Source organism: Procambarus clarkii, chromosome 83 (assembly GCF_040958095.1).
Source record: "Procambarus clarkii isolate CNS0578487 chromosome 83, FALCON_Pclarkii_2.0, whole genome shotgun sequence".
NCBI classification, from domain to species: domain Eukaryota; kingdom Metazoa; phylum Arthropoda; class Malacostraca; order Decapoda; family Cambaridae; genus Procambarus; species Procambarus clarkii.
The window spans coordinates 4,806,082-4,825,647 of record NC_091232.1 but is presented as its reverse complement, the minus strand read 5'-3'; the positions used below and the strand labels follow the sequence as shown (position 1 = coordinate 4,825,647).

Genomic DNA, 19,566 nt, shown 5'->3' with positions numbered 1-19,566 from the left:
TCCCCGCGGCCCGGTCCTCGACCAGGCCTCCACCCCCAGGAAGCAGCCCGTGACAGCTGACCAACACCCAAGTACCTATTTTACTGCTAGGTAACAGGGGCATAGGGTGAAACTAACTCTGCCCATTGTTTCTCGCCGGCGCCTGGGATCGAACCCGGGACCACAGGATCATAAGTCCAGTGTGCTGTCCGCTCGGCCGACCGGCTCCCCCCCCCCCCAACTTGCTATATTGGTTGTTATAATTGGTTAGGTGTTAAAACTTGTTCCAACGTTGTACCAACGTCGTAGTTTCGGTGTGTGTTTGGCGGGTAATGACGTATAAGGACCCATACTTTTCTCAGGTGCTGTACTCTTCACACTCTGGCTTACTGAAGGCCAACAAAACCTGTCCGGCCGCCGCCTTAACCACACACATCCGGCAATGCCAGGAACCTAAAGAGACGGCCAAAAAAAGCCTGGAAAAAAGGCACAGGGAGAACTAGCAAGTGAGGACTATAGAGAGGCACTAAAGACAACCAGAAACGAATACCCACGAGTCAATTTGAAAATGACATTGCGGCAAGAGATGAAGATCAATCAAAGATGATCTTTAGCCATATAAAGAGGATGATAGCAGTGAGAGACAATGCAATCAAACTAAGGGTATAAGAGAGGAATTCTCACAGAAAACGATAGAGAGATACGTGAGGAAATTGACAAAAGATTTCAGGTCTTTCCAATAGAACCATCCTGGAGACTAAGATTGTAAGATGAAAGAAACAATGAATGAAAATGTAGGTACTGTAAAATGAAAGAAAAACAAAAACACCTGGAGGAATTAGATACAATAAGATCATTGGGACCAGACTATATCTCACCATGGCTGCTGAAGAAGGCTGCAGAAGCAGTCACTCACTATCTAAAATGTTAAATAAGAAGCTCGATACAGGGAAATCACCGTGAATTCTGGATAAAAGCCTGGTCGACGACCGGGCCGCGGGGACGCTAAGCCCTGGAAGCACCTCACTTGCTTACCTTGAGGTTACCTTGTAGTCCCACTAAATCACTGTAGACACTAAATCACAGATCAGTGTCACTGACAAATATTCCATGTAAAGTGCTGGAGAAAGTAATGAGGCTGAGAATAGTGGAGCACTTTGAGGGGGACCAACTTTGGATCGAAAGGGCAGTGTGGATTTTGAGAGGAGGAAATCGTGCCTGACAAACTTCATTCAGTTCTATGGCAGTGTTCCTGAAATAAGACAGGAAAATGATGGCTTGCCAGACTGTATTTTCCTAGATTGTCAGAAAATCATTTGACACTGTTCCTCATGAAATGCTGGTGTACAAGATGGAGAAGCTTGGTTGGAATAACTGGGAAAACACTGAACTGGGCAAAGGAGTACCTGAAGGACAGAAAGCAGAGAGTCACAGTCAGAAAAAGAGGTGTTGAGCTGGAGGAATGTAAACAATTGTTGTCTCACACACTTCAGTCATGGGATTGCTGCTGGTCCTAATTTATGTGAACAACCTACCACAAGGAATGAGTTCTTACATGACAATGTTTACAGATGACGCACAGCTGATGAGGAATGTGAAACCAGAGGTACGGCAGGATGTTATAGGAAGACTGACAAACTCCACGAGTGAGCAAATAAGTGGTTACTCATATGCAGTCCCAACAAGTGTAAGATAACGAAGATAGAAATATAGAAAGGGGATCAAAGGGTATGAACATCATAAGGGGAAGACTGCTACAAAAATCAGCGAGAGAGAGAGAGAGAGAGAGAGAGAGAGTGGGGGGGCGGGAGGGGATGCAGGGCACAATGCTCCAGGGGTCTTATTACAAGCCATGCGACAGACGCCACGCCCCTCTCCACCCCCTCACTGCCCCCCCCCCCTCACACATCACCCCTTCACTGCCCCCGATCACATCACCCCCCCTCACACGTCGTCTCTCTGAGGTGTGTTACTTCTCATCTCTCTTTCTATCCTCAAGCTTCCTATTCTCATCCACCTCACATTTTCCCCTTATCTCCCTCACCCAACACTCACCTATTATCTCTCTCCCTCATCCAACTCCTCTCACTCCTACCATCACCTGGCATATATATACAATGCACTCATCCAACCATCCTCCCAACAATCTAGTCATCCACACAACCAACACAGCCCTCCAGACAACCATTCAGCAATCCGCCATTTTCCGGATTCCGATGCAAGAATTCTTGTCTGGAAGTCAGATATGTTGTGGGCTGGGCTGACCTGTTGTCCAGGATTTGTGTCTTTGCTTTGATGTCCAAAGGGATTGGAAAGGATGGGGGAGGTAGAGGGATAGGATTTGCGTCTATATGTGTTCTCGTGTCATGTGTTTTGTATTTGATGATGTACTCTGCTCCTTTACGTGTCTTTGGTCCGGCTCTGGAGCCGACTCCTTAGTTTGGGATGTGTGTTCCAACGCAGCTAGGCTACCTTTACCTGTTGCAGGCGATGAGTCACAATAACGTGGCTGAAGTATGTTGACCAGACCACACACTAGAAATTGAAGAGACGACGACGTTTCGGTCCGTCCTGGACCATTCTCAAGTCGATTGTGATCGACTTGAGAATGGTCCAGGACGGACCGAAACGTCGTCGTCTCTTCAATTTCTAGTGTGTGGTCTGGTCAACATACCTTTACCTCTCTCTCTCGCGTCCTATTGTAAGGCCTTGCAACCTCTGCAAGGTTATTAAGGTCACCACAATAGTGTATTGACTAACCACAAGTATGCTAAAGTAGCCTCGGTGTGTATATATACACCAACAATTAGATAATAGTAAGTCTTAACGCAAATTGTAAATCAATACTGAAATTAATAAAGTTTATCCTCAAACAGCATGATAAGATTTGCTATTAAATTATAATTATTTCTGCAAAGGGGGCACGACCTTGATTTAAAAGCACTAGCGGGAGAGGAGTGTGAGTAGCCACACTCCCTACAGGTGTGTCGTGGACCACATCCTTGTAGCAGGCGGGGTGTGGTCACAAGGTCACCTCGGAGCCTCCAGTAAATGTCGGCCTCCAGCCTGACCTTTGGACTCCTCACCCATCCAAAATTTAGGCTAGCTTTTAATGTTATAAATTGATTCGGTAGGCCCATACTTGGACTTTAATAAATTAATAGTATTATCTTAGTTTATTTTTTAGATATGCATTTTAATCATTTACCCTTCACCACCTTCCTCACTTGGGGGCGGGAGACAGGCCCGGGCACCGCCGGATTCCCCTCCTTCACCCATTTTTCCCCACCCCATGATGGGGATTCCCATCATCATGACCCCATTTATCTTTGTAACCTATTACATAAACAACTTAAAATACATTAATTCTGCTGAATTTACGAAATAATAATGTTTATCTTAGCTCAGTATCCCAGAATGTCCTTAAAGAAAACGGTCATTAATGAATGTATCAGGAAATGTGTCAATTTCTCATTATCACGCTCATTCACGTTTTATTTCTCTGGAATGTACCAATTTGTTTATACAAATTGATGTATTATTAAATATTACAGCACCGGAATATTGACGTTTTCTATGAATCAGCCTCGGAAGGTTACGTAGATGGGATTCTGGGAGTTCTTCTACTCCCCAATCCCAATAAGGTTAGGTGGGTTGTTTGGGTTCGTATGTTTCTAGCTAGGCAAAACAGTTGAATTTTTTTACGGAAAGGCAAATTGAGGGAACGGGCTGAAGTGTCAGGGGTGTGTGTCAGGGGAGCTTGTAACTGTACATTCAACACGTGTTTGTGCTCTCATGCAGTGGAAAACTGGACAGGGAACAGAAATATGAGACAGGTTCAACTTCTGTCTCTACAGACGGCAGTTTATTGTGGGAAGATGGAGTGCTTCGGAGAGGCGTTAGGCTCATGCGATTACCCACTCACACTCTCATGACTGTTGTGGGTAGTGGTGGGCAGAGTTCACATGACTATAGCCACCCACACCTTCATGACCGTTGTGGGTGGTGGGGGGAGCTCACATGACTGTAGCTACCCACACTCTCATGACTGTTGTGGGTGGTGGGGGGCGGAGTTCACACGCCTATAGCCACCCACACCCTCATGACCGTTGTGGGTGGTGGGGGGCGGAGTTCACACGCCTATAGCCACCCACACCCTCATGACCGTTGTGGGTGGTGGGGGGCGGAGTTCACACGCCTATAGCCACCCACACCCTCATGACCGTTGTGGGTGGTGGGGGGCGGAGTTCACATGACTACAGCCACCCACACCCTCATGACCGTTGTGGGTGGTGGGGGGCGGAGTTCACACGCCTATAGCCACCCACACCCTCATGACCGTTGTGGGTGGTGGGGGGAGCTCACATGACTATAGCCACCCACACCCTCATGACCGTTGTGGGTGGTGGGGGGCGGAGTTCACACGCCTATAGCCACCCACACCCTCATGACCGTTGTGGGCGGGGGCGGGGATCCGGAGGATGACATCACCGGTGACTTGCTCCAAGTCCTTGTAACAGAAAACAAATAACTCTTGACTACGGCTCGCCCTGTTTGTTCAACCACGGCGTCAACGAGATAGATTTGTCTCAACAGGACTTTGAAGCTTGGAGTTTGGAGCAGAGGCACGAGGAGCTTGCGAGTGTGACGTGATATCCTTCCTGTGGGCCGCAATGTAACTGAGCAGAGGTGGCCGGGTGTGGTTCCTGTCGTAAGGCAAATAGTGTGGAGGGAGAGACCGTCACACCTCACACAAGACCCCCCGAGAGCTAGTTGCAATAGGATCTAACTGACGTCAACATTATGACGTCATAGTGACATCACGTCCCTCCTCCACACCATATATCACACAAAATGTAATATATTTTCGTTAGGTAAATTTGGTTGGAATATGATATGTTAGGTTAGATTGGGTTTGAAAAGTGTTATGATGACGTAGGAGGGTAAATACTCATCTCAGGTTTTAGACCCTACTCGCCAGATAATTTCTTGGCCATCCGGCTCTGTCAACCATTGGTTGATGGTTAGTGGTGGGAAATGTAGACGAGGTGTCTAAAATGGGTCCTGTTAGCATAGTGGTTTACGTCCTCGGCACGCAATCAAGAGACCAGGGGTTCAATCCCCGGCCAGAACGGAAATGGTTGAAGGAGATAGGCAACTGTTGTGGGTTGCACCCCAGGAGAGGTCAGAAGTTGACTTATGGGGAGTAGACCTCGTTAACCTAGAGCACAGACTTCATGTCCCCGACAATAGGAATTATATGGGCCAGTGACCTACAGTAAGGATCGAACACCTGCGACTAATACCAATGTTACAGTGATGCTTCAAGTTCAAGTATGTTTATTGAGACAAGAAAAAAATACATCTCAAAGGGATAGAGTAGCTTAGGCTATTTCTACCCCCTGTCAACCCTAGGTGGTGGTGTCTGGCTTAAGGCCTGCAACCTCTGGGCTCTGACGGGGTTTAATGCCACTTAAGTGCTTACTGACCAACAAGAATGATTTGTTCCTGGACACAGCCCAGGAGGAGATTCTCAGTGCATATCCATGTGAAACTTATGTAGACAACATTATTTTAATACTCACGAAAAACGATGAAAATTAAATTATATACTGTATATATTTTCTAAATATAATTTTAAGTAAAAAATATAAATATAATGATGAAATTACTAATAATATCATAAAATCGATCTTCACAGGGCCTACGAATTTTAGATACTTTTTCTCATCTAGTAAATAAAGTACAGAGAAAGGATCACCATAAAGAGTCCGGTTATGTCCGCTTGGTCCACACTGGCCGAGCCTCCCAGCTTCCTACCATTCAGAGATCCATACACACACATTTTTCTGGTCCACCATTCATGGATTTTTCTACCCTTCCTCTCCGTTCGTCTTCGCATTTCCCATTCATGCGCATGAGGTAGTGTGCGTCTCGGTGTGGCCAGGCCCGACAATTGGTTAGCAATCAGCGAGCTTCCTGTTCTTTCTTGGTCGGCTACACGCCGTTACCCCGCGTCTTCCCGTCATAGAAAATGGTACAACCGCAAAAACCATTGGTTATCGCTACATTATTCTCTCCTTGTTTCCTGTACTCTGGGAAATTACCAACTAAGCTTCCTCCCCGCACCACACTGGATACGGACAGTCCTTACTTAGAGTGCTTCCCAGCTGTTGAGTAATTCCCAAGCTGTTGTGTTGACGGCGTAATTTTGCAACATTGTTTTCTATGATGGTCAAATTGAGGGGAACTGGTCTAGATATCTTAAGAAGAAAGACTGCCAAGGTAAAAACTAACAGTTAAATTCCAAAGTTAGCTCAAATTTGTGGGTATTCCTTTTGCACTCAATTGCTTACCAAATATTTTAGGGTTCCTTTTATTTATATTTTTCTCTGCTTCAATGCTGGATTTTTCCTTTCATCTGATGCCTCTGTTCACCACGCAGTTTAAATAGGTACCCCGAATGTTAGACAATTGTTGTGGGTTGCATCCCGAGGAATGTCAGAATGTTGGCGTAGGGGACCTTGCTAAGAATGAGAATTAGATATAGTGACATTCTCTCAGACACACCTCCCTCACCATTCACCTGGTCCCCCACCCACAACCGTCACTACAGTTGACCTTGGTCCAGAGGTTATCCCCCCCCCCTCACAACCCGATCGCCCCCCCCTAACAACCCGATCCCCACCCTCACAACCCGATTCCCCCCCCCCCCCCACCACAACCAGATCGCCCCCCCCCTCTGACCTTTACTTTACCACTCATATTTGGCCTAAATTGGCCTTATATTAATGTTAATTAATATTAAACCAACTATAATTAATATAGCTTTCAAAAACGGTCCTGTTACACAGTGGGCTACGTCCTAGGCTCACAATCGAGAGAGCTGAGTTCAGTCCTTGAGCGGACCAGAAGTAGCCGGGCACACTCCATTTCACCAGATGCTTCTGTTCACCTAGCAGCAAAGTTGGTACCTATAGAATTAGGCGCCTGTTGTGGGTTGCATCCTGGAGAAGAACTGCAATAGCTGAACTAAGGGAAGATCATGATATGCCTAATATACAGGCTTCTTGTCCCCAACGCCCAGAATTACTATAATAAATAGCTAAGTTTCTTGACTGGTAGGCTGACTTGTGGGTGGGTGTGGGGGGGTGGGGAGGCCGAAGGGCGGGAAAGTGGACTCGCCCCCGACCCGGAAACACAATATAAACTTACACGCGGAGCGAAAGAAACTAGAATTAAAGTCCTGTGTGAATAATGATCATGATTGTGAAATACCGTAAAGTAGAGGGCTAACGGGGGTCTAGGGCCTGCTGAATCGGAATTAGTTAAAATAAAAGATCTTCGCCAAAACTGTTGCAATGTTTGTGATAAGGAGTATTGATATAAATTATTGAACGCCCATGAGAAGAATACAGATATATTGGGAAAATTATGATAAATTTACAGATAGGACTGTATGTACCGTAAATGCTGTTTTTTTCCGAAGGCATGGTAGGATTTTATGAGAAGCGAATTTCGCGCCAAATTTTGAAATTCAACCGTGGGAAATAGGCCAACTGTAATGTTTACACAGTTTTGGCGGGCTTTGAAGCCCGAGGTGAGGATAAACACTTGGCTGTCGGATGGCCGACTCCTCGTCTCCTAATATTTGTGCTTGAATTTGTATTAAATTATTTATATTTTTCTGTCTTCTGAAATGTATACTTTAAAGGGCACATGGCATCAGATGAACTGGAAAACAGCGTTGTAAGAAAAATATAACCATAATTAACTTTAAATGTTACGCCATTTAAAATACAAGTATTAATGAAAGCTTTAGATATGTGAATTGCATGTTTTACTTCCATCGAGAACGTTACTTAATATAACTTATGTCAACACTAGTGGTGAGTCAGTGTGGTGAGTCAATGTGGTGAGTTAGTGTGGTGAGTTAGTGTGGTGAGTTAGTGTGGTGAGTCAGTGTGGTGAGTTAGTGTGGTGAGTCAGTGTGGTGAGCCTTCGTCTGATTCATGTCGCTTGAGGTATTTATTTCACCTAAATGTGTTTTCAGGGTCGAACGTTAACCCTTCAGCCCCGCCTTACCAGCTGTCGGTTGTCATCTTGTCACCATCTCAAGTCGATTGTGACTTGAGAATGGTCCAGGACGGACCGAAACGTCGTCGTCCCTTCATTTTCTAGTATGCGTGCGTGCGTGCGTACGTGCGGGCCTGGGTGACAATAACAACAAGGAGGTCAGGGCTCCGGGGACAAGAGAGAGAGAGAGGGAGTGTGAGATGTCCACCAAAAACAGGAAATGTAAATCTTGAGCCACGTCTTTGAGCTGCGCCGACCTGGTCACGCTAATCCCCAGCTTCCCCCATTGTCCCACCCATCCCCCCATGGCTCCCTCCTCCCACCTATCCCCCCATGACTCCCCCTACCACCCATCCTCATGGATAACACTCACCCATCCCAAGGTCCCCCACCCACTCGTACCCATGGTTCCCTATGTTGACTCCCATCTCCCCATCCCCTTCTGCTCATTCTTCCTCTCTCTCTCTCTCTCTCTCTCTCTCTCTCTCTCTCTCTCTCTCTCTCTCTCTCTCTCCCCCTCTCTCTCTCTCTCTCCTCAGTTGGTATGGTTAACATAAACATAACTGTATATTCAAAATATACAGCAACACCACTTTTATTAATAACCACGACGGAAATAGTAATGACATTAATGCTGCTGCTACTAGTACTACTCCAAGTGTAATCACAGCTGCTAGTGATAATAATAATGATGCTACTGATGCTAGTACTAGTAATACTGGTATAAATAAAAATGCTACTGCTTCAGGTAACATCATTCGTCAACGTCCCATGTCAGTAGATGATGCTGGGGACGAGGAGAGGCAGTTTGTGGTGTGGGAGGTGAGAATATAATAGCTTATACACATAAGCACACTAGTAGACCTACTGGTCCATGTGGGGAACACATCAGTAGGCCTACTGGTCCATGTGGGGAACACATCAGTAGGGCTACTGGTCCATGTGGGGAACACAGCAGTAGACCTACTGGTCCATGTGGGGAACACAGCAGTAGACCTACTGGTCCATGTGGGGAACACAGCAGTAGGCCTACTGGTCCATGTGAGGAACACATCAGTAGGGCTACTGGTCCATGTGGGGAACACATCAGTAGGGCTACTGGTCCATGTGGGGAACACATCAGTAGGGCTACTGGTCCATGTGGGGAACACATCAGTAGGGCTACTGGTCCATGTGGGGAACACATCAGTAGGGCTACTGGTCCATGTGGGGAACACAACAGTAGGGCTACTGGTCCATGTGAGGAACACATCAGTAGGGCTACTGGTCCATGTGGGGAACACAGCAGTAGACCTACTGGTCCATGTGGGGAACACATCAGTAGGCCTACTGGTCCATGTGGGGAACACAGCAGTAGGGCTACTGGTCCATGTGAGGAACACAGCAGTAGGGCTACTGGTCCATGTGAGGAACACAGCAGTAGGGCTACTGGTCCATGTGAGGAACACAGCAGTAGGGCTACTGGTCCATGTGAGGAACACATCAGTAGGCCTACTGGTCCATGTGGGGAACACATCAGTAGGCCTACTGGTCCATGTGAGGAACACAGCAGTAGGGCTACTGGTCCATGTGAGGAACACATCAGTAGGCCTACTGGTCCATGTGAGGAACACAGCAGTAGGGCTACTGGTCCATGTGAGGAACACAGCAGTAGGGCTACTGGTCCATGTGAGGAACACATCAGTAGGCCTACTGGTCCATGTGAGGAACACAGCAGTAGGGCTACTGGTCCATGTGAGGAACACAGCAGTAGGGCTACTGGTCCATGTGAGGAACACAGCAGTATGGCTACTGGTCCATGTGAGGAACACATCAGTAGGCCTACTGGTCCATGTGAGGAACACATCAGTAGGCCTACTGGTCCATGTGAGGAACACAGCAGTAGGCCTACTGGTCCATGTGGGGAACACATCAGTAGGCCTACTGGTCCATGTGAGGAACACATCAGTAGGGCTACTGGTCCATGTGGGGAACACAGCAGTAGACCTACTGGTCCATGTGGGGAACACATCAGTAGGCCTACTGGTCCATGTGGGGAACACAGCAGTAGGGCTACTGGACCATGTGAGGAACACAGCAGTAGGGCTACTGGTCCATGTGAGGAACACAGCAGTAGGGCTACTGGTCCATGTGAGGAACACATCAGTAGGCCTACTGGTCCATGTGGGGAACACATCAGTAGGCCTACTGGTCCATGTGAGGAACACAGCAGTAGGGCTACTGGTCCATGTGAGGAACACATCAGTAGGCCTACTGGTCCATGTGAGGAACACAGCAGTAGGGCTACTGGTCCATGTGAGGAACACAGCAGTAGGGCTACTGGTCCATGTGAGGAACACATCAGTAGGCCTACTGGTCCATGTGAGGAACACAGCAGTAGGGCTACTGGTCCATGTGAGGAACACAGCAGTAGGGCTACTGGTCCATGTGAGGAACACATCAGTAGGCCTACTGGTCCATGTGAGGAACACATCAGTAGGCCTACTGGTCCATGTGAGGAACACAGCAGTAGGCCTACTGGTCCATGTGGGGAACACATCAGTAGGCCTACTGGTCCATGTGAGGAACACATCAGTAGGGCTACTGGTCCATGTGGGGAACACAGCAGTAGGCCTACTGGTCCATGTGAGGAACACATCAGTAGGCCTACTGGTCCATGTGAGGAACACAGCAGTAGGCCTACTGGTCCATGTGAGGAACACATCAGTAGGGCTACTGGTCCATGTGGGGAACACATCAGTAGGCCTACTGGTCCATGTGGGGAACACATCAGTAGGCCTACTGGTCCATGTGAGGAACACATCAGTAGGGCTACTGGTCCATGTGGGGAACACATCAGTAGGCCTACTGGTCCATGTGAGGAACACAGCAGTAGGGCTACTGGTCCATGTGGGGAACACATCAGTAGGCCTACTGGTCCATGTGAGGAACACAGCAGTAGGGCTACTGGTCCATGTGGGGAACACATCAGTAGGCCTACTGGTCCATGTGGGGAACACATCAGTAGGCCTACTGGTCCATGTGAGGAACACATCAGTAGGCCTACTGGTCCATGTGGGGAACACAGCAGTAGGGCTACTGGTCCATGTGAGGAACACATCAGTAGGCCTACTGGTCCATGTGAGGAACACAGCAGTAGGGCTACTGGTCCATGTGAGGAACACAGCAGTAGGCCTACTGGTCCATGTGGGGAACACAGCAGTAGGGCTACTGGTCCATGTGAGGAACACATCAGTAGGCCTACTGGTCCATGTGGGGAACACATCAGTAGGCCTACTGGTCCATGTGAGGAACACATCAGTAGGCCTACTGGTCCATGTGGGGAACACATCAGTAGGCCTACTGGTCCATGTGGGGAACACATCAGTAGGCCTACTGGTCCATGTGGGGAACACAGCAGTAGGCCTACTGGTCCATGTGGGGAACACAGCAGTAGGCCTACTGGTCCATGTGGGGAACACAGCAGTAGGCCTACTGGTCCATGTGAGGAACACATCAGTAGGGCTACTGGTCCATGTGAGGAACACAGCAGTAGGGCTACTGGTCCATGTGAGGAACACAGCAGTAGGGCTACTGGTCCATGTGAGGAACACAGCAGTAGGGCTACTGGTCCATGTGAGGAACACAGCAGTAGGGCTACTGGTCCATGTGAGGAACACAGCAGTAGGCCTACTGGTCCATGTGAGGAACACAGCAGTAGGGCTACTGGTCCATGTGAGGAACACAGCAGTATGGCTACTGGTCCATGTGAGGAACACAGCAGTAGGCCTACTGGTCCATGTGAGGAACACAGCAGTAGGGCTACTGGTCCATGTGGGGAACACAGCAGTAGACCTACTGGTCCATGTGGGGAACACATCAGTAGGCCTACTGGTCCATGTGAGGAACACAGCAGTAGACCTACTGGTCCATGTGGGGAACACAGCAGTATGGCTACTGGTCCATGTGAGGAACACAGCAGTATGGCTACTGGTCCATGTGGGGAACACATCAGTAGGCCTACTGGTCCATGTGAGGAACACAGCAGTAGGCCTACTGGTCCATGTGGGGAACACAGCAGTATGGCTACTGGTCCATGTGAGGAACACAGCAGTATGGCTACTGGTCCATGTGAGGAACACAGCAGTAGGCCTACTGGTCCATGTGGGGAACACAGCAGTAGGGCTACTGGTCCATGTGGGGAACACATCAGTAGGCCTACTGGTCCATGTGAGGAACACAGCAGTAGGCCTACTGGTCCATGTGAGGAACACAGCAGTATGGCTACTGGTCCATGTGAGGAACACATCAGTAGGCCTACTGGTCCATGTGAGGAACACAGCAGTAGGCCTACTGGTCCATGTGGGGAACACAGCAGTAGGGCTACTGGTCCATGTGGGGAACACAGCAGTAGGCCTACTGGTCCATGTGGGGAACACAGCAGTAGGGCTACTGGTCCATGTGAGGAACACAGCAGTATGGCTACTGGTCCATGTGAGGAACACATCAGTAGGCCTACTGGTCCATGTGAGGAACACATCAGTAGGCCTACTGGTCCATGTGAGGAACACAGCAGTAGGCCTACTGGTCCATGTGAGGAACACAGCAGTAGGGCTACTGGTCCATGTGAGGAACACAGCAGTAGGGCTACTGGTCCATGTGAGGAACACAGCAGTAGGGCTACTGGTCCATGTGAGGAACACATCAGTAGGCCTACTGGTCCATGTGAGGAACACAGCAGTAGGGCTACTGGTCCATGTGAGGAACACAGCAGTAGGGCTACTGGTCCATGTGAGGAACACAGCAGTAGGGCTACTGGTCCATGTGAGGAACACATCAGTAAGCCTACTGGTTCATTTGAAACAGGAATTCTGCAGTAGCCCTTTTGGTCCATGCATGGCAGGAGCCCTGCAATAGGCCTACTGGTCTATCTGAGGCAGGACGGCTGCAATAGACCTACTGACCCATGCGAGGTACGAACACTGCAGTAGGCCTTGATATCCTGGTCTATGCAAGGCAGAAACATTGCAGTCGGCCCACTAGTCCATGCTAGGCAAGGAACATTGCAGTAAGCCTCAAGGTCTATTCGATGCACTAAAATTGCAGTAGACCTATGCAAGGCATACTTTTTTTTTTACTCCCACCCACTTTCTTGTTTTAATATAAACTTTTCTTAAAAGTTTGCAATGTATACAATTCAGTGACACTTCTCTGCAGACTGTTACAGCTATTATTATCAACAAACATAAATGTTTATGATATTCATTTTGATAAATTTTAGGTAGCACGGTCCTCGTTCTACGTCTGTCAGTCTTGCACACGGAATTAAGCTTTCTTGACATACTCAGGTTATCCATATGGCAACTCCAGCTCTCTCATAGTCATTTATTGATCCGTCACAAAAGGTAGTTAAAGTGATAACGTGCAGAGTTTTATTGATGTAGTTGTCAATGTAGCCTTCAAAATGGCTTGTATCTGAGTTTGTTAAAATATTACGTCTGAGCCTGCTATAATATGTTGCAGTCTTCAAATTGTTACAAAATGCATTAGTAATGTAGAAACACAAATGTGCAATTTCATTATAAACTCTTAACAATAGTGAAGGATATGCCATGAAAATTTCACATAATGTAAAGTGATGGAGACAGCAGGAAGAGGGCGTCTTGTCCCCCCCCCCCTCCCCGAGGTCGTCATACTACACCAACTATACCTAATTTTGTCTCCGCTCTTTGTATGTTCTCCTCTTGTCACATATGCAATAAGTAATATAAAAGCAAAATGTTTGAGCCAATTATGAAACATTTAAAATTCTGTTGTAATTAAAATAAATGAAAGTTTTGTTGAAAATGAACAATGGTGGCAGCGGTGGGATTTGTTTTTACCTGCGAAACATGCTCAAAGCTGCAACATGAGACATTACCTCGCCGCCCACCTTCCCCACTCCTACTTTACTTCAGCTTTGCCTAGTTAATTATGTACACAAGCTTCCAATGCATTTATAAATAATAAAATACAACATAATATAGAGGAGCGTGGATTTTAATAGGCAATGTGTAATACATTTTAAAAATTCCTTTCAGATATGATATATTGATTGGAAAATAATATTTGAATTATAAAATATATGTTAAATAGTTAACCTATTTGAATTGTGTTTCATGACTAAATCATACCTTTTCATGATTTAACATTATTAACACACTATATGTCTCAGGCCAAAGACATCACAAAAACCGAAATAGACAATAGTGCAACAGTTATGCACGGTAACAACACGACTGGTTAGAACATTACACAAGTGAACAAGTTTGAGGAGAGTTAATGAAGCATTAAACCGAGGCCACAACATGACGGTGTGTAGGCTCAGGTTACTGTCTGCCCTGTAACCTACGCCGCCGCGGCCCCATCACCACCCCCACTATTGCCACACTATACTACATCCCAACCACACTGCATACCTATGGCACTACTCTACACTTGATCCCCATCTCACCAAACCCTCACGGCACCACCACCACTACTCCTCTTCCTGACGGCTGTGTGGACAGCGTTCGGGATTCATTGTCCTACGGTCCGGCGATCGATCCCTGGCGGAGGCGGAAATAAATAGGCAGAGTTTCTTTCACCCTGATGATCTGTTCACCTAGCAGTAAATAGGTACCTGGGAGTTAGACAGCTGCTACGGGCTGCTTCCTGGGTGTGTGTGTGTGTGTAGGGGAGGGGGGGAAATCAGTTGATTGACAGTTGAGGGCGGACACAAAGAGCCAGAGTTCAACCCCCCGCAAGCACAACTAGGTGAGTACTTCTACTCCAGATTACCACTACCACACTAAATCACGACCATCACTACAACTACACTGACTCCCCACCACTATGGTCTATAACTGCCACACTTGATCTCCACCACCTCACACTAGATACCAGCCACTACCACAATACATACCAGCCACTACCACAATACATACCAACCACCTATCAGGGGGCCTGATAGCTGAGTGCACAGCGCTCTGGACTCGTAATCTAGGGTCCGGGTTCGATCCCTGGTGATGGCAGAAACAAAAAGGGGCAGAGTTTCTTTCACCCTGATGTCCCTGTTACCTAGCATTAAATAGGTACCTGGGAGTTAGACAGCTGTTACGGGCTGCTTTCTGTGGGTGTGTGTGTGTGTACTTACCTAGTTGTGCTTGCGGGGGTTGAGCTCTGGCTCTTTGGTCCCGCCTCTCATCGGTCAATCAACTGGTGTACAGGTTCCTGAGCCTATTGGGCTCTATCATATCTACACTTGAAGCTGTGTATGGAGTTAGCCTCGACCACATCACTTCCTAATGCATTCCATTTGTCTACTACTCTGACACTGAAAAAAATCTTTCTAACGTCTCTATGGCTCATTTGGGCACTCAATTTCCACCTGTGTCCCCTAGTGCGTGAGCCCCTTGTGTTAAAAAGTCTGTCATTATCTACCCTATCAATTCCTCTGAGAATTGATAGTGTGTGTGTGTGTGTGTGTGTGTGTGTGTGTGTGTGTGTGTGTGTGTGTGTAGAAAGAGATAAAAAAAATTGTTAGTAGTTAGTAACAGCTGATTGACAGTTCAGAGACGGGCCGAAAGAGCAGAGCTCAACCCCCGCAAGCACAACTAGATAAATACTACCACAATAGATACCAACCACAACCACACAAGAAGGAGCTTGACACTATCTAAGAGAAGATTCAGCGGTATGCCACCAGACTCGTCCCGGAACTGAGATGTATGAGCTACGAGAAAAGGCTAAGCTGAATCTCACGTCCCTGGAAAACAGTAAGGGGAGGACATGATAACATTTAACAAAATTCTCAGGGAAATTGACAGGGTGGACAAAGACAAACTCTTCAGCACAGGTGGGCCACGACCAAGGGGACACAGGTGGAAACTTAGTACCCAGATGAGCCACAGAGACATTAGAAAGAATTTTTTCAGTGTCAGAGTAGTTAACAAATGGAATGCATTAGGCAGTGATGTGGTGGAGGCTGACTCCATACACAGTTTCAAATGTAGATATGATAGAGCCCAGTAGGCTCAGGAATCTGTGCACCAGTTGATTAACAGTTGAGAGGCGAGACCAAAGAGCCAGAGCTCAACCCCCGCAAGCACAACTATGACGCGCCATAGTCAACAACACATCAGGAACATATCCTACATGGCTCAACGATATCATACAGGGCGACTTAATTGTTGCTTGCAGTACATGAGTCACGACGATTTGTACCCGGAGACAAATTATCAACAGCTGCATCCATGTCCCAATGATGCAATTTTTGCTTCATCAGAATCGTCTGTCAGTACGAAGCCAGCTTGCTCGTTTAACACGTTCAGATTTGTTAATGTTGACCAGACCTCTCGCTCAAGTGTGTCAGCGGTGTTCTCCCAACGGGGATTTTATCAAAACAATCCCTGACGCACTTCATCAATATTGCTTACCGGTTGTGTCCTGAATATCGTGGGATTTAGGATCTTCCCCTGGCTAGAATCCCACCGTGGAAGCGGCCTATCTTCTCCTAGTTAGAATCCCACCACACTAGAATCACTGTATGAAGGCACTAGACTCTGGCAGTGCCTCTCGTGGCGCCCTTGTGGTGGTGCGGGTGTGCGCGAGGTGGATGTTAAACCCCCTAGTATTGTTGTGAAGGGGCGGCGCGGTGATAAGGGGTTGGTGTCGCCCGCATCGCTTATACCGCCGCCTTACACTTCCTCTCTTCCCTCACACCACCTCATCTCCCCCCACCTCATACCCTCCTGCAGCCTCCCTAGCCCTCGCGGCCGCCTCACGCCCACATTCCTGCCGTTTACCCCAGTATCGCTCAGGGAGAACGTAATAGGCGGTGGGAGCTATTAACCGGAGTGGCCATAGCACGAGATGGCACGCGATAACACGCCTCTTGACCAGCTGATTTAACCACCTGGGGGGGAGGGGGAGGGGATGGAGGAGAGGAGAGGGAGAGGAGGGAGGGATGATGAAGGAGGTGGAAGGGGTGGAAGACAGAAAGATCAAGCTTTGCGGTTATTTTAATTGTTTGGATAAAGTCCTGGCCAGGGGGGATTACCCTTAATTACCCCTGGTAATCCCTGGGATTACCCTAGGGATTACCTTGGGGGGGGGAATCCTTCAGTGTACGCCTCAGTTCACCCAGCAGTAATTGGGCACATGGTTATTAATCGATTGGCGGGTCGTGTTCGAGGAAAGACTAGTGCATCTGGCTTACCATAAGCTCTGGGAAGATGTCGGCCTGCTGACAGTAGTCAGTAGTCGTCTGTTCCTGTACCCACCTGTATAAAAAATGGTGTTGGGGTGGGGGGGAAGACTGCTGACAGCCATCGTTGTATACAACACACACACATGCAGGTCCAAGACGATCGTGAATTGGATCAAATGAGTTGTTGTGTTTTGCCTGGATGCGGGAGGAGCAGGGGATGATACAGGGACACAACCCCCTCCTCCTCTCTCCCCCCCCCTCTCTCTCTCTCTCTCTCTCTCTCTCTCTCTCTCTCTCTCTCTCTCTCTCTCTCTCTCTCTCTCTCTCTCTCTCTCTCTCTCTCTCTCTCTCTCTCTCTCTCTCTCTCTCTCTCTCTCTCTCTCTCTCTCTCTCTCTCTCTCTCTCTCTCTCTCTCAGGGACTCTCCATTCCCTCCTTGCACCACTAGACGGCCACAACCACGACCCCCACCCCACCCCACTCCCTCCTCCCACTACATACCAACACCCACAGTTTCCTTGTCGCAGCTTACGGCGTAAAACACACTCACGACTGAAACTTCATAAACAACTTTAAAAAGCAATGAAAAATACCAATCAACACAAGTTTTAAATAATACACAATGAAATATCAACCCCCCTAACCCCATATTGTCCTTGACAACCGGGTCCTATCCAGCGACCTGTCAGAGGTTATCTTGATTTCGGGGCATTAGTGTCCCCGCGGCCCGGTCCTCGACCAGGCCTCCACCCCCCAGGAAGCAGCCCGTGACAGCTGACTAACTCCCAGGTACCTATTTACTGCTAGGTAACAGGGGCATGAGGTTGAAAGAAACTCTGCCCATTGTTTCTCGCCGGCGCCCGGGATCGAACCTGGGACCACAGGATCACGCGTCCTGTGTTCTGTCCGCTCAGCCACCAGCTCCCTTGGTGGTGTAGTGGGACCTCGAAATTGGGAACCATAATATCTGGCCACAATCCACACTACGTATTTTAAATACGAATTGCATATACGAATAATATACATATTGGATATTAATACGTATGTGGCCGGATATCCACAATATCCGGCCACATACGGATTTTAAATTAAATCATAATTTTCCAATTTGAGCTCATTATACTTTGGGTTTAGTTAACCTGAATTTGTAATTTTAGAGCCCCATTTATGGCATGTTTTCTCTACGTATTTTTAGAGAATGTAAACATACGTACAAATTGCAAAGTACTATGACAAAAATAGCGGCTGTCAAATATCACGTTTTCTATGCATTGCCATGTTGGGTTAGGTGGGTGGGTTAGGTTAGGTGCGGGAGACCTTGCGTTCTCATGTTTCTGTTTGAGGTAGCACTTTGTTTTTTGTTCATTGTGGTAATGATGAGAGCGGGTTGCTTGCTATGAACTCGGCCTCATGGTGCTCACATAGTTGTGCTTGCGGGGGTGTTGAGCTCTGGCTCTTGGACCCCGTCTTTCTAACCGTCGATTGTCTCAAGTACTGCTTTGAGACCCGTTTTTCTAATATATCTACTATATATTTCTCTCATGGGCTCACATCTCCAAGATTCAGCTCACAACAGCTGTCTGAACTTCCAGGGACCTGCTAGGAGAACAGACGCATCAAGTGAAAGAAACTAACTCAATTGTTTCTGTCTAGGCTGGGGATTCGAACTCGGATCCCTGGATTAGAGGCAGCAGAGACATCACCAGCAGCAGGGGAGGCAGCAGAGACCTCACCAGCAGCAGGGGAGGCAGCAGAGACTTCACCAGCAGCAGGGGGAGGCAGCAGAGACATCACCAGCAGCAGGAGAGGCAGCAGAGACATCACCAGCAGCAGGAGAGGCAGCAGAGACCTCACCAGCAGCAGGGGGAGGCAGCAGAGACCTCACCAGCAGCAGGAGAGGCAGCAGAGACATCACCAGCAGCAGGGGAGGCAGCAGAGACTTCACCAGCAGCAGGGGAAGGCAGCAGAGACCTCACCAGCAGCAGGGGGAGGCAGCAGAGACCTCACCAGCAACAGGGGAAGGCAGCAGAGACCTCACCAGCAGCAGGAGCGTGACAGCTGGGTGGTGGCGTGGCTGGGGCTGATGGCCACAATTGGATAATAAGGTAGTAATGGTGCCATCCTGGAGTGGTGCCCCGCTGAGTGCCACCTCCACACCCCTACCAGTGCCACCTCCACACCCCTACCAGTGCCACCTCCACACCCCTACCAGTGCCACCTCCACACCCCTGGCAGTACCACCTCTACACCCATACCAGTGCCACCTCCCCACCCATAACAGTGCCACCTCCACACCCCTGGCAG

The 19,566-nt window shown here is 48.2% G+C and overlaps 2 protein-coding genes across 2 annotated transcripts in view; one reads left to right on the top strand and one right to left on the bottom strand.

Moving 5' to 3' along the window:
* The window catches only part of mor (SWI/SNF- related protein mor), a 117,386-nt gene that overhangs the window by 61,494 nt on the left and 36,326 nt on the right, over positions 1-19,566 (top strand). The window lies entirely within an intron of this gene.
* LOC138358345 (mucin-2-like) lies at positions 8,817-19,383 on the bottom strand. The gene is made up of 2 exons (XM_069316180.1): positions 19,301-19,383; positions 8,817-12,879 (listed from the first exon to the last, which is right to left on the bottom strand). The coding sequence occupies exons 1-2, from the start codon at positions 19,381-19,383 to the stop codon at positions 8,817-8,819; spliced, it is 4,146 nt and encodes a 1,381-aa protein (XP_069172281.1).

Bases quoted from the DNA above. Each gene is read 5' to 3' on its own strand.
- LOC138358345 (XM_069316180.1), bottom strand. From the start codon at position 19,383: ATGGCACCATTACTACCTTATTATCCAATTGTGGCCATCAGCCCCAGC. The intron at 12,880-19,300 runs GTGAGGTCTCTG...ATGAACCAGTAG, and splicing joins CTGTCACGCTCCTGCTGCTG to GCTTACTGATGTGTTCCTCA.